Raw genomic sequence first — 23,930 nt, 5'->3', positions numbered from 1 at the left:
AATAATAGGAAAAGAAAAGCTATCATTGGATCCTAAGAGGATTTTTAGTCTGTGAAAGGCTTCCTGTGTATATTCGCGGGTCTCTGGGAGGGAACGCCTGGTGCAGGAGCCATTAGTGTTGTGGGTGGAGACTGTGGACGGAACATCTTGGTTCAAGAGTTTTGAGTCACTGGGGGCTGGAAGGAAGCCTCGGAACTTCTTGATCTACCGGCTTGGGCTTCCTGTGCCAGATGAGGAATGGCAATCCCATTGGATGCTCTGCAGGGACTCACAGGGACCAAGTTAGGGACTGGATTCAAAGCTTTGCAACCCTGACCACTGACTATGCTTCCTCTTGTCCCTTGCCTCTCAGATCCCCACCTTACACCTTTATGTGGCCCTTTTGCTCTGGCACGAGGCATGTTTTCCCAAGAGTCATAGGCAGAGTGTCTGGAGGTGGCATGGGTTACTCAGCAGAGCGCATGACAGTTGTGGCATCTGCAGGGCAGGTCTTAGGAACCCATCTTCTTTGTTTATTGACAAGTCGGTGCTGCCTTCAGCATCTGTTTTCTCTCCTCTGTTGGATCCCCACTTTACAGTGAAGGGTGAGGTGTGCAGTGTGGAGAAATTTTCTAGAGAAGAGCATCATCTTAGCAGTGGGAGGGCAAGGCTGGCCACTGTTTAGAGCTTCGTCCTGGCTGGGAAGATGTACTGACTCTGCCCTAACCTTTCAGCACAAAGCTTCTTTTGGTACCATGATTCCATGAAGAGGAGGAAACAGCATCTGTGATATGGATGAAACTTTGTTCCTCCGACGTTTCTTGAAAGTGAAAGAAAGCATTGCCCTTTGTCCATTGAGTAAGGAGGAGGCGTGATGGAAGTAAATAATAGCTTCATTTCCATTTCTGTAGTACCGAATGCTTTCCCTGCGCTTTCGATTGCCTTTTAAAAAGCAACAACAACAACAACAACAAAATCTGCTCTGAGATGACAAATAATTACCAAGTGCCCCCCCCCCCCCCCGCATTTTACAGACTCTTTATAATGGGAGTTTTCAATACTGAGATAGCGAACAGCTCTTCGAATCATCTAAGCTGGTAAGGAAGGTCTGTGACTCCCGATTCAGGCGTCCTCTGAAAAGCAGCCATTGTGCATGCTGTCTTGCAAGAATGTTGTTATAAAAGAAGAGCTCCAGCTATAGAAATCAGTTTTCTCCAAAACTTAAAAATAGGCTCTCCATATGGTCTAGGCTAACCACTCTTGAGTGTATACACCTGCGGAATTCAAAGTCACCACACACCAGAGACATTCACAAGCAACACACCTGCCTCTCTTGGCGCCATTCGGTGGCCGAGTCCTGAATTCAGCCTAAGCATCCACTGATAGATACATCATAAGGAGAAGGTGATGGGTGTCAACAATAGAATTTTACTTGGACATAAAGGAGACTGTAACTATGTCTTTTGTGGGAATGGAACCGGAGAACATCGTGTTCAGCAGAATAAGATGGACTCAGGGAAACAAATCCCCATTTCTGTCACCTGTGGAATGTGGGGGGATGCATAGAAGTAGGCTATCTGAGGAACTATTAGCAAAGAGGAGTGGCTTGGGGGAAGGGGGGTACTCAGGAAATAATATATTTAAAATGACCAAAGTACATTTTATGCATATATGAAAGTGTCACAATTAAATCCATCATTTTGTGCAATTAATAAATACTGACAAAAGCTGAAAAGCAAGCGAGTCTTCCCCTGAGGTCTTCTAAGCAGCGTTTGGCAAACTTCTCTGAGCTGATAAACCCCATGCTGCTAGTGTACATCCTGGGTCTAATTTGTTTGTCTGTATGAGGCCACAGGTCCCTGTGTGAGCAGATATTGGGTTCCTGATGAAGATGCTACTCCGGTTGGTTTGTGTTTCAGTCCCTCACATTTTGCCAATGACTGGTGTCTTGTGGATGGGCTGCTGTAGTTGTTCAATGAGTGAACTTTGGGTGTGTAAAGTAAAATGTCTTCAGTCAGGGAACATCTGAGCTCTCGTGCCCAGGTTCTCTGGATAGGGCATCCGTGGCTGTCATCAGAATTCTTCTGAGTGTGTATTGTACGTAGTATCCCCACGTGGTCTAGATATCTGAGTTCATTGTATTATTTTAAAGATAATTGAATGGACTATAAACTAAACATTTTTCTGGCCATCTGGGCGAAGGTTTTCATCCCAGTACCTTTCAGTGGGGTTTTATGCCCTTGGATCTGTGTGCTGCGAAGTCGTATGACATCCAACGTCCCTGTCCCCCGTATTGCTGTCTTGCACAAATCGCTTCTTTAAAGCGCGTACTCTGGTTGACATTCTTTCCTCCTGTCAGAATGTACTTGGTTGTATCTTAACATTTCCCATTGTAATTAGCGTGGACACGATGGAACGAGGGGAGCTTTAGTAAACCCCACAGTAGCATGAGGACTAGGAGGGAAGGGGAGGCGTCACCTTGTTAAAAGGGGAGCTGTGGGAACCGGAGGACTCACTCGCAGAGTATTGATGGAAAGCCTGCTGCTTCCCATCACCCCTGCCAAGAAGCAGGCAATAACACCACCTGTCTGTTTGGCAGCTACAGGTGTCTATACATGGCTCAGAGTTGGTTTTTTTTTTTTTTTTCTCCAGACTTCAGGATTTAGATTGGAGACCTAACTAGCTAAATCAACAGGTGAACCAAATGTCATGAGGCAAGGGGGAAAAAAAAAAAACACTCTCAGCATCACTGTGCAGAGGAGATGAAAGCAATCTAGGGCTGTCTTTGGGCGTCTGTATGAGTTTTGTAAGGGCTTCTTGTCTAAAGCCTTTTCTTGGCCCCTGGGTTTTGGCAAAGCCAGTAAGCGATCCTACAAGCTGGCATAATGCCACAGTAACAGATGGCCAGGAGCGTAGGCAGCAAGGAAAGCGTGTAGGAGCTTCAGCAGTGAGTGCTGAGGGGTGAGGCTCCAGACACAGCCTGGACTCTGTCTATGCTAAAGCTACAGCTGCATTCCCGTGCAAGTGAGGAACAGGAGCGACGTTAGGATACACTGTGGCTAGGACCTACTCCAGGAAGAAAGGCTGGCACCACCCGATTGGTGTTTTTATATTAAATTTTCTTTAATTTTAATATTGTGGGGGGGGAATGACAAAGGTAGATAATCTGAACGAAACTGTTGGTGGCTCTACTTTCTTGCCAAATCCAATTCATTTCCTTCACTTCCTCTGACTTCTTTGCTCAGGCACGACTTGGGTTGTGTGTCCCTTTTGATAAAGATAAAGGTGGTATTGTTGATGGAAGTGGCAGAGGCCCAGCCTGCGTGACAAACATTCACTATGTAAAAAATTGCTTTTTAATTTCATAGGTAACTAGAGCAGAATGATTAATTTTTTTTTTTTCGAGACAGGGTTTCTCTGTGGCTTTGGAGCCTGTCCTGGAACTAGCTTTGTAGACCAGGCTGGTCTCGAACTCACAGAGATCCGCCTGTCTCTGCCTCCCGAGTGCTGGGATTAAAGGCATGCACCACCATCGCCCGGCAGAATGATTAATTTTTAAAAAAGGGTCATAGCTAATAAACTTTAGGATTGAGAGCCAAACCGCTAACTGTCTGACTATAGAAAGAACCTTACCAAATATTCCCTATATTTGTGAATATATACAAATCCATCTTTCAAAGGTTCTTTGGGAATGTCTTGATTGTCATCAACTTACAATTTGACAAATAGATATTTTTATCTAATTAAAGTCTAGTAATTCAGCTAAATGTTTAATAGTTTTAGTCTTGAAATATTTTGGGGGTATTTAATTTTTAAGAGAATTTTTTGTTTGTTTTTTCTGAGAAATCAATTTCTATCTAATGGAGATGAAAGTAAATGGCATTTTACAGAAAGCCCTGTGTTGTCACTTGCCCTGTGGGTAGAGTAGATTACCATGAAGGAAATATTCCTTAGCTATTTCAAGGAACTGATCGCCTAGTTTTAACCAAATACCATTTCTATTGTCCTTGGACTTCTCTGAGATTCTACATCTGATAATAGTAAATATGAGTTAGCTATTGATGCATTGCAAATAATCACCAAAGTTCAGGGCAGCCTGGGGCCTGGCTGAGGCTATGCAGGCTGCTACAGGCTCACATCACCCCTCACCCCCCTCACTCTCAGATCAGGGGCGTGGCTAGCTTGGGCCAGCACTTACCTTAGCAAAGATAGAAGCTGAAAAGGAACAACCCAATCTCTCAAACCTCTCTTCAAGTCTGTGATGACAGAATTCATATAATATCCTGTTTTTCTGGTTAGAGTTCCATGTGTGAACCCAAAGTGATAAGGTATCTTTGAGATTTCTCACCCTCCACCCCGTCTTTGTCCCTGTCTCTCTCTTGCTCTCTCTCTCTTTCTCTGTCTTTGTCTCTGTCTCTCCCTTGCCCTCTCTCCTTCTCTCCTTCCCTTCTCTTTCCTACCTACCTTTCTGTTCTTCAGATTGTAAAGATTAATGCTAAAGGGAACAATGAAGTCCTGGGACCAATGCCAGTGAATTTATATGCCATATCTCCTACTACTCTTGTTTTATGTAAGCCAATACCCGGATGGTAATGCTTCTGTGTTAAGCTATCACACACACACACACACACACACACACACACACACACACACACACACAGTTTTTGCATCTACTCAAAGCCTATTGTAGGTAGCATTGAAAACACGATGTTACAATCTGAGTGTGATGTAGATCCTAGAGTCTCCTGTGTTCCTACTCACAATCCCCAGCTAGCGGTACTGTTTTAGAACAGTTAGGAATTTGACTAGCTGAAGGAAGTGTGTTGGTGGGGCCAGGACTTGAAACTTACAGCCTAACACCATCTCCTCTCTGCATCCTAATCTACCCAGATGTGAACAAGAGGCTTCATGTTCCTACCATGCCAGCTGAGAGTCACTTCCACACAACTTTCCCGTCACGAGGGACTACATCTAAAAGCCATGAGCCAAAATTAACTTTCCTACCATAAATCAGGTATTTGGTCACAGTGATGAATCGAGTAACCAGTGCAGATGGCATCATTCTCCTTCAGGGACATCTGATAAAATCCCTTCTATGGGGAACTATCATTACAGAAATTGTTCAGAAATAGTTCTTCATGTTCAACACACTACAAGGCCTTGGGCTCTAGCGCTCTAGTACTTGAATGCTGCATGCCCTATCAGCACTGTGTAAAATACATTTCTTTGGCACCAAGTCTAACCTCGTGATAGAAACTGATCTCAACTTGTCTTCTGCTTTGGGCAGAGACGTGAATGCCATCATCATTCTTGTGAAACAATGGCTTCTTCCTAGCCATAATTCCTTACCAAGAAGTTTCGGGGTCACGTTTATGCCCACTACCATTGGCATTCAAACTGCCCTTTATTAAGAATCGGTTATGAAGTAGATAGAGGAGAGGGGGAGAGAAAGAAGGGGCAGGGGGTGGATGGAGGGGGGGAGACAGAGAGAACATTCCTGTGGTGTGACCTATGTGTATGCATGATTAAGTAGAGCATATTTCATCATTATGCCAAATATCTACATTTTATTTACTTTATTTGTGTATGTGGATTTTGTGGGGGGGGTGAGAGAGAGAGAGAGGGAGAGAGAGAGAGAAAGAGAGAGAGAGACAGAGAGACAGAACTAGCATACCTTGTATATTGTATGAACGTGGAGGCTGGAGGTTGACTTCAGGTGTCTTCCTTTACTGCTTCCCACCTTAAGTCTCTTACTGAACCCAGAGCTCACTTACGAATTGACTAGATTGTCTGACCAGTGAGTTCCCCCAGCCCCCCTTTCCAATGTGGTTATAGATATGACCACCATACTTGGCTTTTTCTTATGGGTGCTGGGGCTCAGAGGTCACATGGAGCCGACACTCGACCGAGCCATTCTCTCAGTCTTATCGTGTGGGTTTTGCTCATATCAGTGGTGTTAAAAAGCATTCTATGTCTATCAGTGTGTATAAAACATTAATGTGTATTTGTGTCATATTGTAGAACAAACAGTTTTCACCCAATGCTTTTTCCCAAAAATCGTGTGGTCCTGTGAGAAAGGGACAGGTTAGTATCCTCCACATCCTCCTGTCCCGCTGAACTGTCAGGCTGGCTGCCCCAGACACTGGGAAACACCCAGGTCCTTAGTCTGCTCCTTGCTCCATGTCGCATCTAGCGGCAGCAGCCTCCCCTTACTTTTGGTGCTCACTGCTTGCGCCGGAATAAATTTGGAAAACTTCTCATTGATTTTAGTGAATTACGCATATTTGCCTCAGTTGAGAAACAACAACAAAAATCTCCATGCTGTTATCCAAAGAGGCCGTGGAAGGGCCTCCCAGTGGCAGGCTGTTATTTTACATCCACACCCCAAGGGCGGAAAGGATTCTCATACCTGTCTGGGTTTGTGCCTGGATGTAAACCCGTGGACGTCCCCCCTGCCATGTTACGTGTCTGTTATTTAGATAAGTCACAGCTGAACTCATTTGAATTTTTCCCCTAGTATCTACAGACTCCATGTTCTTAGGCCACCCTCCTCCTCAAGCCCCTTAGCAAACCATTAAGAGCTCCTTGGGGGATAAACACGCAAATGTGACTCCAGGCTTATACTCCTATTGACTGTGCGGGGTAAACAGCTAGGGTGGCTCCCAGCGTGCACTCCGACTGCGGTTAGAGTTGTTTCGGTGGCTCCCGCAGATCCAGAGATGGTGGTTTCTTTCATCAGAAGCACCTGTCATACATTTTCCATAGCTCACGGAGCACAGGGGTCTGCTGGTCATACTTGATCAGCTGGCTAAACAACACCTAAATCCTGCTGTGGTCACGCTCCCTTTCCGTACCCGTTGCCCTTCCATCCCAAACATTGCTTAAAGTAAAACACAATGGCTTCTTACTTCATAGGCAATAAGAAACCCCCAGGCTCTCTTCCTCACGCCAGGCACAAAGCCTGTTACAGAAAAGAGTTTGTTGAATAAAGTACCAAATAGGTAGGTGAATGGTACCTCTGCACGTGTGAGCACTTTTAAAATAAATGGCTGGGGCTGGAGAGATGGCTCAGAGGTTAAGAGCACTGACTGCTCTTCCAGAGGTCCTGAGTTCAATTCCCAGCAACCACATGGTGGCTTACAGCCATCTATAATGAGACCTGGCACCCCCTTCTGGCTTGCAGGCACACGTGGAAGGAATGCTATACACATAATATAATAAATAAATAAATATTAAAAAAAAATAAATGGCTGCTCTAAATGCCAGGGCTATGGGAAGACCCATCTCACTTTTCTTTCTCTCCGTATTTAAAAATCCCCCTGCAGATATTATTCTCATGTATTCCGATGCCGGGGGGAACATCACGCATCCAAAGGACCAGTGATAAGGAAGCTAAAATGGACCACTGTTTCTAGCCCATTAATCAAACCCATAATTTCCGTTAAGGCAGGTAAGACAATGAGCTATTCTAAAGAAGAAAATAGTCTATATCGGGAGCATGTTTAGAAGCTACAATCAGCAAGTGCTGTTCCAGGGCACAGTGCAGATGCTTCTGAAAAGCAGAGAAGTTTGCAGACCCTCATTAAGAAGGGGCCACCTACGTACACAGAAAAAAAAACACGAAAGAGAAAGGTATCCAAAGTTCCAATAAAACAAAGCTCGTACCCGTCCATCTTTCCGCTCTCTGTCTTCTGAACAATTCTCTAAGATGCAATATAAGTAAAATGGAGCTTGACATAGACAAAATGGGACGAGGGTTTCTTCTGTGTAATCTTTCAAAAGGCTTGTTACTCCTTCCCTTCTGCAAGATAATTGCTTCCTCCCTGTACATTATGGAGGGAACGTGGAAAATGCCCAGTTGTTCCTGTCCATGATTGCAAACGCCCTGGTCACAGATCTCCCTCACTTCTTGCATCCTGGAGCTGTAGCCTGTGCTTGAGCCCCAGGCCACGGAAGGAGCACTTTTTGTATCTGCAGGTTCTGATGGGCCCGAGGGCTGAACTGTGCATGAATGCCTCTTGTGTGGGTAAAGCTAAGCCCAGAAGCCAAAGCTAGAGCAGTTAAATATGCACCAGTTCTCACAAAAAGAGCAGCCACACGCTGTGAAGGCTGGCTGAACTTGGGAGAAGCAGAAAGAAGAAAAATCCCTCTACCAATCTCCTCTGTAATCTGCATGGCTGCCTAGCCCTTCACTAACACTGCCCTTTGCCGGGTTAGCAGATGCGAACACCTACGCATGTCCTATCACCGAAAATGGAACAAATTTCTTCATTTCCTTTCTTTGGCAAAAATATCAGCATCTCTCCCCTCCCTCCCTCCCTCCCTCCCTTCCTCCCTTCCTCTCTCCCTCCCTTCCTCCCTCCTTTCCTTCCCCTGCTTTCTCTCTCTCAAGCACAGTTAGAAAAAAAATTATGCATCTCTAAATCACCATATTTCAGATTTTAGGAGAGAGCAACTCCCAGAATGATTTGCACTTTAAGCACGAAGGGCGACAGCCAAATGGCCCATGTAGACAGTTAGCCATGTTAACTTGTAGCTCTGAGAGCTCCTAAAACCACAACTCGTTAAAACCCTGAAACAAGACCAAAGCAAGAGAAACACAAAGTAAGATTTCTCCATCACTCAGCATACAGATTCCAAACTTCCTGAGACTCAGACTCCGCCATTCTTCTGAGGAGGTTAGAACAGGCAGTGAAAGGTCCCTGTCCTGGCGCTGTTGTCCTGTGAAGTCTTCTGTTCCTTGATAAGTATTGTCTCAGATGTGCCACGGCCTCCGAGCAAAATGCAGACACTCGTGTTTTCTCCATGCACTCCACGAGCAGGTGCTAGGACCTACGTTGTCTTGTAAAGAGGACAGAATGAATTAGGACCCATGCCCTGTCTTCAAAGAGTTTGTGGTGGAAAGAGAGAAATAGACACAAGCACACAAAATTTTTTTTTCTTTTTCTTTTTCTTTTTTTGGTTTCTTCAAGACAGGGTTTCTCTGTGGTTTTGGAGCCTGTCCTGGAACTAGCTCTGTAGACCAGGCTGGTCTCGAACTCACAGAGATCCACCTGCCTCTGCCTCCCAATACTGGGATTAAAGGCGTGCACCACCACCGCCCGGCTACAAGCACACAAATTTAAAAAAAATTCTACACTCACATATGAAACTAATCCATAGAGTATGAATATGAAGACCATAGTAGAGTTCAGAATCCAACCCAGAGTTGGTGTGGAGGTGTGTGTGTTACTTTTCTCACTGTGAGGACAGCCTACCTGACCAAAGAAACTCAAAGAAGGAGGACAGGAGGGAGAGGGGAAGGGAGGGAGAGAGGAAGTGGGGAGGAGAAGGGAGGAAAGTTGGTTTCAGTTTGACTAACAGCTCCAGAGCACAGTCCATCATGAAGGGTAAAGTCACAGCCACAGGAGCCTGAGTTGTGTCCTGGCCACATTGTGTCCATAGCCGGGGAGCAGAGAGAAAGGAGCGCTGGTTCTCAGTTCACTTTCTCCATTTCATTCAGTCTCCTATAATTAGGGGAAGTCCTCCAAGCTCCGAGAACCCAGTCCAGAAACCCCTTCACAGGAATGCTCAGAGGTTTGTCTGGGTGATTGTAGATCCTGTCAAGCTTATAACCTGGGTGAAATCACAGACGGCTTCACAGAGAAACTGACGTGGAGTCCTGACTTTCTGAATTGAAGGCATATGTATAAGGCGTGAAGAAGTTGAGTATCATTGGCACACAGGAATAGACGATTCGGACCAGCTAGTATGGGACACAATGCCACATGTGTAAAGAAGTAATATTGACCATTTCATTTTCCCATAACACTAACCATATTTCAAGTCTTCAATAGCTCCATGTAGGAAGCAGAACTGGGCAGTAGTAGAAATATAGGTTATGTCCATCGTAAGAGACAATTCTACTGGATAGATGTTAGACAAGACATCATGGCTACGGTTACAGAGGAGGCACAGTGAACACACAGATGTAGGAGATTGTGGGGGGCAGGGGAGGGGCAATGTTAAAATGCCCCCCACTCTTGCACCCCCTTAGGCAATGGTAAATGCCCCACTCCTGCACACCCTCCCAGGCAATGTTAAAATGCCCCCCACTCTTGCACCCCCTTAGGCAATGGTAAATGCCCCACTCCGGCATATCCTCCCAGGCAATGTTAAAATGCCCCTACTCTTTCGACCTTGTGTGTGCTTCTTGTTGCTTCCTAAACCCCATCAAGTGCTAGGTCTCTGCTCTTGGGAGGAACTCTGGGCATTCTGATGCCTTCCCCTACGTACTCAAGTTCCTAGCAACGTCAGGTCTTCTCTGCTAGGCGGCTTCTCAACATAAGGATTTCTTCTTGTCAGAGTGAGTTCCAGGACAGCTGGGGCTACACAGTGGAACCCTGCCTTGAAAAACCAACCAAATAAATGAATGAATAAATAAATAACCAACAAGCGAACTGTTCTGCACAAGTTCTTGAGCTCTTGGTGGAGTGCACAGAAGCCCAAGGGTGGCTTCAGGGCCTGTGTTAGGGCAATCGTTGGAAACTGCCCGTAGTCTAAATTCGTGACCGTGGTTCTCCTTTCCACAGTTCCCAGAGACCCTGAACACCCAAAAGCTCAGTGTTCCGTTGACTTTGCACTAGGAAGCTCTTCGCCAGTGACACTGGGGTGAAGGCAAAGGTTATGTTACCCTCAATGGTGGTGTTCTCAGTATTAACATCCCAGGCCCTTAGGATACCCCAGAGAATGTATGTGAGGGATGAAGGGGACCCCATTTACGTTGAGAATTTGAACTCCCTGAAATGAAAATATGTGTAAGGAACTGTACTGTTATCATTGGGCACATTATCAACAGCAAGGAGTCTGTTGTTGCAGTGAGACTCATGGTGAGATAATACATTACCTAATTAAAATAAACCCAATATCAAGACTGCTCTGATAGAATTGCCTTTTGGGACAAGGCTGTCTCCTTTAGATCCCTACCTTCCTTACATTTCAAATGGAACTATAAAAGAGAAGTTGCTTTTATGCTATGTGTCTCTGAGTGTGTGTCTATATGTTAAAAACTCCATAACATTTTTGCTTTCATTAAGCCCGTCTTTTATTTATCAAGACATCTCAATTGACCTTGGGTCTGTAAAATGAGAAGACACGGCCCCTCTGGATCTGTATCTCTCTGATTCCATGTTCAGTTGGGTGTAGCCACAGACTCCAGCTCTTATACAGTGTTTAATTGAACAGATTCCATAAAAAAAAAAATCACTTTATCTACAGACAGTATACTCTCGTTTATTGCTACACTAAATACTTCTACCAGCAAATGCTTTTGGGGGTGCATTTTATTTATGGATTTTTTTTCACAATTCTGGAAAGCTTTTGTCTTTTTTAGTGCTTTCTAGTTATAGTTGTAGGCTGATCATTTTCTGGTTGGTTTCACATTGAGCTGCTTCAGAACTAGTCGGAGTGGTAATCGCTTTCTACTGTTTATACTTTGTCCCCCCGAGTCTTACGCTAAATCTTTCCTACTCCAGCAGGAACTTAGAAGTATATTGCACCATGCATTCACTTTGGGCACCGCTAATGACTTCATGTATACATCCAGGAAAACATGTAAATGTTTCTTTTTTGAACAAGGAAAGACAAAACATAACCAGCAAAAGAAAAAAGAAAGAGTTGGAAACCCCTACCCTCCCTCCCAAGTGAGATTACGACAGAGAAATGGGTTGATAAATCTCAGTGTGGAAAAACAAAGCAAATTATAAAAGGCCCCAAAGGAAGAGATTTGGATTGCTGAAAAAGCAGCTTGTTTGGTATTCTGTTCTGACACTGGAAACGGAAAGTAACAGGCCTGAGAAGCCAGCAGGAGCAACCTGCCAGCTTTCTCAGCTAGGAGGCAACACCTGCGTCTGTGAGAAGGAAAGTGAGAAAAGTTGGAGGCCTGTCTGTGACCTTGAACCCCTCACTGTGCTGTGAGAAGAAGCTCTTCCGTAGCAGGGAGCCCTTCAGCTCTGTCTGGAGGAGGTGCGGATCCAGGAGCTACTGTGAAACAGATCCCTTGGGGGCTTCAGCAAGGACCCCAAATAAGAGGAATTAGAGTGGCTAGACCAAAAGCTACTAGGGTTTGCATCTTTTTACAGAACATTGATTTATTTTTATTTATATGTATGTACATGTATGTACGTGCTTGTCTGCTTTTACACATGTGTGCAGGTACCTCAGAGGTCAGAAGTGGCCTTGGATCCCTGGAATTCCAGTTACAGATGGTTTTGTGTCTCCTGATATGGATGCTGGGAACCAACCCAGGTCCTCCGCAGGAGCAGTGAGTGCTCCTGGTTGCTGAGCCAGCTCTCCAGCCCCTATACTTGCATCTTGATAAACAAAGGTTCTTTGACCCTAAATATCGGACCCAGGTTTCCAAGTCTTCTCCCATGTTTTAGAACATATGGGATAATTCAGACCCAAAGCTTTCACAGAGGCAGAAGCCCTTGTGTGGACATCTTCAGGTGAAGGAGTCTGTGGCTGAGAACAGGGTGAGGATGGGCGATATGGAGGAGAGAGCAGTACTGGGTTTAGAATAAGTCACACGTCCCATGGTGCCATGAACGTGTGAGAAAATGGGCGGGGTGGCACGGGACAAAACGGAGCTCACTGGAGTAGAAGGGAAATCTGATTTTTACTCTAGATTAATCCATACTTAGAATGAGAAGCACGGTGCCTACAAAAGTGAGGTCAGAAAATGATTTTGATTCTTGATGTACTAAGTGGGGCTGAAGGAAAATGCACAAAACACTTACTAGGACTGCTCCTGCATACACAGCCAGCCACCCCTGGTCTTTCCTTGCTCAGAGATGCTTCCTTTAGAACAGCAGGAGAGCGCAAGCGCCCAGCAGCGGTCTTCTCCCGCAGGGTCCTTAAAGATGGCCACCATCTTCCACAAAATGGTGTCTGAGAAAAGCAAGGTCTGCAGACAGGAAGCGATGTCACAGTCAGGCTTGGGGCTAGCAACAGGGAATCTGGATACATAGAGGGCTGCGGGCCACCAAAGCTCAGTGCTAACCAATAACGCAGTCAGAGAGGCCAGATCCAAACAAAGTTACCTGAATTTTGACAAAGTCACCTGGGATTTTGACAGCGCAGGTAGGGGGAAGGAACTGGGGGAGAACAAAGACTAAGGATGGAGAGAGAATAAACTATATTTGCTGCACATTTCCCCACTTTCAAAAGATTGTATTTTCTTAAATAATGCGCATGTACGTGTCTGTGCCCAAGAGTGTATGTAGGTAAGCCAGAAGAGGGTGAGCTTCCCAGCAGAGGTGCCAGGCATCAAACATGGGTTCTCTGCGAGAGCAGTGTACACTCTTAACTGCCGAGTCACCTCTCCGGCCCCCACTGCTCCTCTTGTTAAACGAATTCATTATTATTCACCACGAACTCCTCGGAGCGATTCGGATTCCTTAAGTTCAGCCGCTGGTTGCTATTAGAGATATCTTCTTCAAAGAAAACTTAAGGCACTTCGGTAAGAGGTACACGCACAGGCTAATGCTACACGGCGCCCCTTGGCCTTTCGGGACTCGCAGTGGATAGCTAATCAGTGTATCTGTTGTTTCTAGGAAACACAGAGAAAACAATCATCACCTCTGTTCTCCTCTCCGGGCCAAAAGAGTGAGCAGTAATGAGAGAGCCCGCGAGGGCAACTGGGAACCACAAGCCCCAACACTCGGGTTAGCATTGCCTGGCTCACCTAACTCACAGGTGCTCCGTTGCCAGGTAACGCTCAGGGCCTCTGGGTGCTTTTTGATGAAGGCCTGCAGCTGGGCTTGGAGAGGTGTGGGCCCAGCCTGGGGCCATGGCAAGGCAAAGCTGAGGGAGTTAGTTTCAGGGCGCCTGGCAGGGCAACCAATGCTCACCCCTATGGCAAGTGGAAGCATGCTGGGTTTGGCCCCGAGTGGCAAGTCTGCCTCAGCTGCCTGTGCTGTGAGAAGCTTCTCTGATTACCTGTGACTCTGTAGATGGAGAATGGAGAAGAGGAGATCTGTGCCGCACATCTCTGAACTCCCCATTTATAATTGCATTTCTATTTGTATATGTTTCTGGCCCTGTCCATATTTATAGGGTTTATATTTATAGCTAGACATTTATGCTTATTTACATTGTTTATATTTATAATCATATCCATATATGTTGCTATCCTACCCTTTCAAAGTTATATTTGTTTTTCTCTTTTGATCTTTGTGTGCGTGTCCTTGTGTGAGTGCGGATGTGTTGGTGCGGGGGGGGGGGGGACCATCTTGGGTGTCTGTTTGCCTTAGTTTTCGCCAAGTGTGCGTACACCAGGTGAGCTGACCCCCAGGCTTCTTAGGGACTCTCCTATCTCCCCCTCCCACCTCTTGTTAGGAGCACAGGGATTAGCCACACCACAGCATCTGGGTTCATGTGAGTGCTGGGATCCGAACACAAGACCTCAGGATTGTACAGCAAGCCTCTTCCCACTGAACCATCTTCTTTTCAAAAGCTCTTCACAAACTTGGACAGATGTCTAGAGTATACCTTCATGTTTGTGGAGGACACTACAATTCCGGAAGTGTGTGTATTTAGACAGAGTCACTGATGGTTTGCAATTGCAAGAAGTCTAGTCTTCGTGAGCAGCATTTTCTCCAGCCCCTTCAGAGAGACCCTGGAGGACTTGGTTTTCTCTGCACTTCTATCTTACACAGAGTCGCCACAGTCCCTTGTATGTCGCTTCCTTTGAGAGCCTGCCACTCCTAATAACTTATCTGCTGGGGTGCTGAATCTTGCTCCTAAATAATGACAGAGGTATCAGGCCCAGCTTTACTCTGAGCTAGTGTTGATTTGTCTTTGGTGGGCCGTAGTGGGTTTTGGTCAGCTTGCACAGTCGTGGGGCTCATGATTGTGAGAGCTGGAGGTATATACATAGCTGGAGGTATATACATAGAAAATACACATGCTAGAGATATATAAAAATAGCTGGAGGTATATACATAGTGAATACACATGCTGGAGGTATATACATAGTGAATACAAATGCTGGAGGTATATACATAGCAATATACATGCTGGAGGTACAGACATAGATGGAGGTATATACACAGCACATATACATGCACAGAAGAATAGGTTGTGCATTATCAAAGTCCCAGGCTGGAACTAAGATGGATCCAGTGTTTAAGCATCTAGATCCTCCAGAGACTGTAGTTTGGTAGTCTCAGGAACGGGTGACTATTGAGATTCAGCCAGCCTTTTCTGATCCAGGTCTTCACACCCAAGTCTTTCTGGGCATATCCACACGATCTCAGCCTGTCTGGGGTGAAGAAAAGATGAACCAGAGAGCTCGAGGTTGAAGCAGAGGCAGCCAAGCCTCAGCACCTGGAATGGAGAGGCTTGGGGGAAGCATGCCAGCCAACCTTCCTAGCCCAAGGGCTAGCATTCTACTTTATATGCTTGAGTCACTGCGAGGAGAGAGAGATTTATAGATGTCCTTTCAACACCTCTTTGCCAACTATTTATTGAACACCTACTCTCTCCTGCGCTCTGCTGTGAGTTCAGAAGCCAAGGCAGCAAGCAACTCGCCCTTCTTTGTCCGTTCCTGAACACCAATCTTTCCCACCATCTCTAGGTCATGGCTTCATGCATTAATCCAGGTATACATTTGGATGTGCCAGCACAAGGACTCCTATAGAGCTGACAATGTCACCATTTGCATGAACTGAAGACTTGGAGGCAGCTTGTTTCCTGCAGGTGTACCTTTCATGTATCGCATCATGAGACCCTGCTTCAGAAGAGACTCGGTTGAGTTCTTGTTCAAAACCCCGTTTAAGATGACGAAACCAGCCAACTGACCTGTCCCAAGTACAGGAACTTGTCACACAGACCAATCACATGACTGGAGAAAGGACATTCTGGAAGCACTGCTCCCAAGCCAAGCTAACGTGATGTCCTTGATCCTTGTATGACAGGATTTCGGCAGTATGTTGGAGTTTGGAAATACGTCTTAAGCAAACTGTAAACACTGCTGTAGGGTTATTAATAGTTGGTAGGTGTGGGCTGAGGATATGGCTCAGAGGTTAAGAGCACTTGCTACTCTTGCAGAGGATGAAGGTTTGGTTTCTAGCACCCACAGGATAGTTCACAATTCTCTGTAGTTCCAGTTCCCGGGGCATCTGACAGTCTCTTCTGGCTTTTTTTTTTGGGGGGGGGGGAAAGGTTTATTTTATGTTAATTTCCAGGTACAGTACATCACCAAGAGAAGTCAGGGCAAGAACCTTGAGGCAGAACTAAAGGAAGAGCCATAGAGGAACATCGCTTACTGGTTTGTTCCCCATGGCCAGCTTTCTTATCTAACCCAGGACCACGAGCCCAGAGGTGGCACTGCCCACAATGAACTGGGCCCTGCCACATCATTCACCAGTAAAGGAAGTGGACCACAGACTTGCACGCAGGCCAGTCCAGTGAGGTTGTCTCCTCAGTGAGGCTCCCTCTTCTCAGGTAACTCTAGCTTATGTTAAACTGACATAAACTAGCCAGCACACTACTACTTCCCAAGCCTCTGTCAGCAAGTGGCTCACAGGAGGCCATGTTACCCAAGGCACACCCTGCAGATCCCAGAAAGACTCTGGGTTTTGAAGCTCTGGCCCAGAGACAGACCTAACAGGATCATATTCCCCTGAGAACTCCTGTGGGCTCCCTTCTGTTGCCAGGGACTTGTGAACACTGAAGCAGTAGTCAAGGCCTTTTGTTCTCATGGCTACCGGAAATACAGGTGGGTAGGAAGGTCAGGTGGGCAGCTCACCTCAACTGTACTACCTTGCTTCTGGAGTCTTCTGAAACATGAACATACACACAGAGACAGACAGACAGACACACACACCCTCATAAGACTTGGGCACAGATCCTCTTCATCCCTCCCAGGGACTGGAGGACACTGTTCTACTTAAGGACGATGGCAAAACATCCTCTTGGCACACGATTGGAGCCCTCACTATGGCTGTGTAGTGCAAGAACGCATCAGTCTCACATAGGAGACCCGCGGTCTGTCACCTAGGTGTCTGGCCAGGAATGTGGCAGGTGCAAGCTGCTCAGGAGAGGCCTGCACCCTCCAGGTCCTGTGGCAGTATCCGGCCCTTCTTGCGGGCCTTCTGCAGCCGCCGCTCAGCCTTCGCGGCCTTCTTCTTGCGCAGGTTCTGGCACCGCTTGTCCTGACGCTGCTGCATCTTCTCTACCACGTGCTCTGAGCGCTTCTCCCACCGGCGCTGCCGCTGTGTCTTGCGCTTCTCCTTGCGCTTCAAGGCTTCCCTCAGCAGTTGCTCATTGTCACGGATTTTCACACCCTCCGCCTTGTACAGCAAGTTGGTCCACTTCATCTTGGCCTCCAGTTCTTGGGCCTTGCCTTCATCCTGGTCTCGCAACTCCTCCAGCCGGCCCTGCCGCGCCTGCAGACGCTCCAGCAGCTGCCTGTAGTACCTGCCCGTCAGTGGTGTCAGGTTCCCTTTCACCTTCTGCCGCTTCTCCTTCTTCCGCTGGGGCTTGCTGGCTGGCTCCTCTTCAGTCACTTCCACCTTATTAAAGATAAGCCCTGACTCCTGCGGCTCCTTGCAGGCCACATCTGGGGGTGCCTCAGCCGGCTCCTCCTTGTTCTCAGCCTTTGCAGCCTTCTCCTTTGCTCGAAGCTCCTTCCGCTTCCTCTTCTTCCGTTCCCTCTCCTGTTTCCTCCGCTGTCTTTTCTCTAAGGTGGCAGCTGACAGCTCCTTGGTGCTACCCTGGCCCCGGGCCAGCTGCATCTTCTCATGCAGCCGCTGGCGCAGGAAATCCAGTGCAAAGACAGAGTCAGGTGCTGCGGCTTGGCCATCTTTAGGAGACTCCAGGGAGCTGGAGTTCTTCTCTTGTTTGGATACCATTGGCTTCTTAGCCCTAGAAGAGGTGGGAGTCGTCTTCCCTGGGGGCTTGGTCTTGTGCTCTGCAGCTTTCTGTTCCTGGTCCCGAGATTTCTTCTGTGTTTTCTTCCTTTTCTTTTTGGGGGGCCCGGCAGCTTCCAAGCGTTTTGTTCTGACAGCCCACTTGCTCCCCTGCCTCTCGGGGCCAGGCTGTGTGCAGATCTTCTTGGCCAAGTCCTGCAGATACGCATCCTTGGCTTGCAGAGAGGCCATGGTTGGAGGCCACGCTCGGAGGTTCTGCGGTCCTCCTCTTCTGGCTTTTGTGGGCACTGCATGTATCTGCACATACATAAATGCAGGTGAGTTACCCATACACATCAAATTAAAATGTACAAAAATCTTAAGAAAACCATAGTTGTTTGCAGGAAGTGGTGGTGCGCGCCTTTAATTCCAATACTCAGGAGGCAGAAACAGGGGAATCTCTGTGAGTTTGTGCAACAATTTCCAGGCCATTCAGGACTACAGTGTCTCAAAAAATAAGTTGGTAGGTGACTTTTTTCCTACTTGATTATCACTAACTCGAGGGTCTAACTATGAGCAGAGATGATCGTTTCTGCAAGAGAGGCCTTATTTATCAGGGAAGGTAAAAAGATAAGGGTGTAGGCACCAGTGCTCTCGCGACTCCAAGTGGCCTCTGCAAATCCTTTGACCTCGGCCCTGATGTTCACATGCTGAGGACAAGGGGTCAGAGGAGTGTTTCTGCCTCCAAGTGCAGCAGCTCTTTAAGTAGCTGGAGTGAGGATTCAGGCTTCGGGTACACTTGTAGGACCTGTGAGGCAGTGAGCTACTGAACTGCTCAGGATCCCCTGTGCTAACCACCCAAAAACACTGCTGGAGCTCCCTCCACCAGGAAGCCACAGTCCAGCTTTCCTGAGGTAGTCACAGCTTACTCCTGCCCCTAGAAATATTGCTAATATATTCTAAATTTGCAGAGTGAGAAATATGATCCCTTGTCTGTAACCTGAATCTTAATCTTCTCCCAGCTGAGAACAATTCCCCTGGAGTTAGCAGGACTTTGCCTCCCTGATCAATATTAATTTGTAAGTCATTTAATCTCCCCATAATTCAGTACAGCCACATGACTGCTGTGGTTGTATAGACAAGTATTCTTTACTTCCTTACCAGTATTAACACATAAGATGTAAGTTACTTGAATCAAATGATTTTTTTGAATACGGTCTTATTTATTATTTTTATGTGAGTGTTTTGCTTGCGTGTATGTATGCACACCATGTAAATGCCTGGTGTCTATGGAGCCAGAAGAGGGCATCAGATCTCATGGAGCAGGGGTGAGTCACTATGTGGATGCTGAGAACTAAGCCTGGATCTTCTGCAAGAGTAGAGAGTACTCTTACCATAGGACCATGCCAGTCCCATCAATCAATTTTTTTTTTTTTTTTTTTGGATCAGAGCCCATGCTTCTACAGAGCTACATGGATAGATAGGTCGTGGAGGGCCCTTCACACCCGACAGGTCGGAAGGGGAGGATATTTCATCCTGCGATAAGAAATTTGAGCTGCACACTAGACAAATGAGACTGAGAAGGTTTTTTAAAGATGAACCATGTGACTGAAGGTTGGTTCCAAAAAATGTGAATTGGTAGCACATGGTGGTACATGTTGTAATCTCTACACGTAGGTGAGAAGAGAGAAGGCAGGAAGGAGGAGAGTTTGAGGGTAGCCTGGATTACCTTGTGGGGCCCTGTTTCAAACGAACAAACAAAGTGTCGCGATGATTTCAGGGAGAAAAAATGGGAACCGTGGATTTGAAGGGGTGTGTGTACCCTTTTCATGGGCAAAGGGGTAAAAGTCACCTCCTTTCGGACTCAAAAGACAAAGAGCTTGGATTCTGAGTGAATCTCAGATTGCCAGCACCTCTGTTTTGACCCCCCAGATGTGGGCCGCTGGTGTATTTCTGTCCTTCCCCGTCTTCTGGTAAGGGCAGTGTGCACTCTTTACAAAGTACCGCGGCGTCTCAGGGCAGACTGCTGCTCGGGATGAGTCACGTGACTCCCCATGTGCCCGTTTGAATTGCTAACTGCTTGGGAATTCAGGGGATGAAAGATGCTTTCTTTATTGTCCTCTCAGATAAAAGATGCATAATTTATAACACAAGGGTCACTATTTTATTTACTCTGACAATGCTGAAATCACATTCTTTCCCAGTGAGGGAATGGCGGAGTCCCTTTTCATTTGTGGGCAAGTGGCTTGTTGAAAGCTCGGGAGTTAGAGGGTCTGGCTACGCAGAAGTGGGCGTTGGATGGAGGGAGCAGTGTGATCCTTTTGTTGGGAGCACAAAGGCTTTATTCTCCGGCTCAGGAGCACTGGTTAGACGGGAAACACGTGTACATGAGGTAAAGTTGCTGGCTTCTGTGTGAACTCATGTCAGCTTAGGGCTTGTGATGACATCACTAGGTAGAGTCTATAAAAACGTCTTAGCGTGTCACAATTATAGGCTTGGTAGAATCTTCTCTTCCAGGGGGACCACGACCTTCATCTGGCCTTTTTTGTTGTTGTTGTTCCCTGGCAATTGTACGTTTTTAGTATCTAAATACATGGGCAACTTAGTGTTTAGGAAAACATCAGTCTCACCAGCCTATGTGCAGCCCTGTCAGGAGCCTGGTCTTGATTGCTAGCCTTCCTTCTTTCACACAAAAGCATTGCTCTCTTCCTGGAAACAAGGTTCGGGATTGCTTCTTTCTTTCTTCTTTAATGTCATTTTCTTCTCATGTCAGTCTGTGTCGGATGGGTTTGCATGTACATTGGGGGAAAGTGGGAAAGCTGGGGAACTGGTTTTTGCCTGGCTGCCTCCCCTCTTCCTTTTGGAGCACGTACCTCACGGCTCAATTTTGGAAACCTAACTCAGGGCAGCAAAGGAATAAAGAAAGAGCAGACCACAGACGTGTATAAAAAAGCTGGGGATAAGTGGGCTGTGAGCATTCTGATGGGAAGCTCCAACTACTCAGCAACCTGGGACCTCAGTGTGCCTATTATGTACAGCATAAGGGTAGGAGTTAGCTGGTCTCAGTCGGTCTCTGTGGGCAAGGGGATCTCAGGTTGTAAACATCCGGGAGGAGGAAGCTACAGTTGCTGGGTTTTGCACACACTGGTCAATCACTGATAAACATGAGCTCCTGGACCATAAGAAGGCTTTGCCGTCATCCTGAGCCTGATCTTAGGAAGGCCTTGGTACTCCCAAGTGTTGGAGGCATTGATGCTTGGCGTAACTCTACCTTTGTCAACAATATATGCTCACTCTGGGCTTTCTCAGCTCCCCACACTTTTTGGTGATGTCAGGGATCAGGGCAACAATGGAAAGGCTGGAAACAGGAACGTGTGTGCTTTTAGGAGTCATGTTTGCTTCTATTCATTCCTGCCAAAGGAAAGGACTTTGCCTTATACCTACAGCCAAAAAGCAAAGTGAGGAGGGGCAGGATCTGGCTATGGACTGTGGGTCCCAGGGCTTCTGGATAGCTCTGCACAAAGCACCCAGCATGAGCTCCATGGGCCACCCAGGGAAACTTCACTCTAGAAAATGATATTGGACTGCATGACTGGTTTATTAGGATATACATTTGCTTTCTCAACTGGTTAGCCTGACAGCTCTAAGAATGTTACTTCTTACATGCTAAAGGTATTTCTAGAAACCGTAGTTGCCCTGTTGCTATGGTTAATCTTGATTGTCACCTTTGACTGACTCTGGGATCAACTAAGAGACACTCCTCTGGGTGGATCTGTGTGGTTACTTACCTGCAGAATTAGTTAGGGGTGGGGGCTTGCACACACTCTTTCACACACTATCCCATGGTGGCTCAGCTATGTGAGGTGTGAGAGAAGCTAGGACTCTCTGGAGCTTTGACCTTTGCTCCTTGCTAGCCAATGCTACTGCCTGAGCACAGGAACCCAGGCATGCTCTGTGTAGCAATCTAAATTACTGTGTGTGTGTGTGTGTGTGTGTGTGTGTGTTGCACCAAACACCTGTGGAGGTGTTTCTCGTTGCTTTGGAAACATGTCTGTTTAGAACGGCACCTCGTCGGTGCCAGGTCAACAGAGCTGCAGACGTAGCTGCATATCCCTGAAGCTGTGACAAAGACATCTGTGTTTTATCACTCGTGAGGGATGCTTCATGTCACTGGAATCAATTCTAATTCTGGAAATAAATTGTTCACCCAAGAGACACACATGGCATCATTTCTGCAAAATGAAAGTTTGGCAAGAGAAACGTGGCTAGCGTTGCCTTTCCCCAAGCAACTTACTGTGCTTTTTTTTCTGGAGTAGATCTGCAGACTGGGAGAAGCACGCACCTTCCTCTGCATTCCAGTCATCCGAGGAGCTTGGCTTTAACAAACAGACTCCCAAAACATGAGAACCAGGTAGGGAGTCAGGATGCTCTCCACTCCTTCATTTTACAAGGGAGAAACCGAAGACCCAGGGAGCTAACACGTACTGTCTAGGAGCACACAATGTAGAAGAGAAAATGACTTGAAAGCTCCTTCTAGCGTCTCATATCACTCTATTTGTAGGTTTGTTTTATTTGCTTATTTTATCTTTCTGACACAGAGTCTCATGTAGCCCAGGCTGACTTTGAACTCCTGACCTCCTGCTTCAGCTCCCAAGTGCTGGGATTGCACATATGCACCACTATGCCTGGCTTATGCATGTTTTTAAAAAGCAAGCCATCTTTTGGCCACCAATTCCGGAGAAATAAAAAGCAGTATTTTTTCTTTTTCTTTTCTTTTTTTTTTTTTGAACAGAAGCAACATAGAGACACTGCCAAGTCCAGTGACTGAACATCAAGGTCAACAAGTATATACAAAGAGAAAAGCTTATATGCACATTAGAGATCTATTTGGGTCCAAGTATAGAGTCTCAAGATTATTACAGAGCAGGACATCCATGGCTGTTGTGTTTGCATCTGTGCAGTGCCTGCAACTCCAGGGCAGTGTTGCAAAGTGAGCTGCGCAAACCCAAGATGGGGTTGAAACTGAAGTGGGTACCTATATCTTCCCTTGACTGTACCAATGTCTCACAGGGTCTTAACCATGGCAGAAGATTCATACAACACGACCCCTGTCTCCTGCCTAGTTCTCAGCCTGCTCATTCCCCTGACTTCATAGCATTCACCAGGCAGCTATGATGGAGCAGGAAAGGAAAACAAACACAAGGTGTGCTCATTTGTAACGGTTTCGCTCTGTGCCCAGGCAGCTTGCAAACAGGAAGCCAGGGCGTAGGGAGCGGTTGCAAGGAGAAAGAGATGGCTTATGCCTCTCAGGCCTGAGGACTTCACATTGATGGTTGTTCTTGTGAACACAAGGCTCTGTCTGGTCTGCTTCTGAGCTGACTCCCTCGGGATCAGAAGCTGTAGAAGCCCAAGGTGTTTCTGTACTTAGCAGTGTGTACCCGCGTAGAGACTGTCCCAACGTTAGGGTAATTCTCACCTCATTCGGTCACTAAGTGGTATGATTGCCATCTTTCCCTTCAGTTAATCGCCATGCACTGATAGTCTAAGATTGGAATCAGAATTAGGATAGCTGTAGATAGTTTAGTTATAAACAATGTACATGCATTTACACGCACACATGCACACACAGGTATACGTTAAAGGGTGCGTTCACAACTCTGCAGGAAATATTGTTCTCTCTTAAGAACGAAGACTTGGCCAAATTCCCACATCCAGGGTTACATCATATATAAAGTCACTATTCTGCCAGTCTTCCTGGGTAATGACAACTGCATCTCTGTCTTACTCTGGATGTTAGGTTTACTCAATGCCTAGCAGGTCACCCGAAGTAATTAACGGCGGCGGGGGGGGGGGGGAGTTTGCTTTTGGAGTTTTAATTGCATCACCTATTGGGCCACCTTCACCGTCCCTCCTGAGGACCCGCTTTTCCGTCCTTTCGTCTCTCAACCTCTCTGCTCTTCTCACTTATTCCGTCTCAGCTGGCTAATGGTTGTTTGTTGCTCAGTGAGGGCGGAGCTAGTTTTCGCCCGGTCTTCATCACAGGTGTGCCCAGCATTGCCA

The 23,930-nt window shown here is 46.6% G+C and overlaps 1 protein-coding gene across 1 annotated transcript; it reads right to left on the bottom strand.

Annotated features, from left to right (window-relative positions):
• Nucleotides 1-16,529: 16,529 nt before the first annotated feature.
• Nucleotides 16,530-18,149, bottom strand: LOC121443262 (surfeit locus protein 6-like). The gene has a single exon (XM_041644956.1). It carries the CDS (start codon nt 18,120-18,122, stop codon nt 17,055-17,057), a length of 1,068 nt encoding a protein of 355 aa, XP_041500890.1. The 5' UTR covers nt 18,123-18,149; the 3' UTR covers nt 16,530-17,054.
• Between the last annotated feature and the right edge of the window lie 5,781 nt (nt 18,150-23,930).

The sequence above is a fragment of the Microtus oregoni genome, unplaced genomic scaffold (assembly GCF_018167655.1).
Source record: "Microtus oregoni isolate MIOR12 unplaced genomic scaffold, Mior012 000103F_ref0000194, whole genome shotgun sequence".
Lineage (NCBI taxonomy): Eukaryota > Metazoa > Chordata > Mammalia > Rodentia > Cricetidae > Microtus > Microtus oregoni.
The sequence above is the reverse complement of the archived record's forward strand: the minus strand, read 5'-3'. Positions and strand labels throughout refer to the sequence as shown.

Excerpts from the sequence above, each read along its gene's own strand:
- LOC121443262 (XM_041644956.1), bottom strand. The coding sequence starts at position 18,122 with ATGGCCTCTCTGCAAGCCAAGGATGCGTATCTGCAGGACTTGGCCAAG.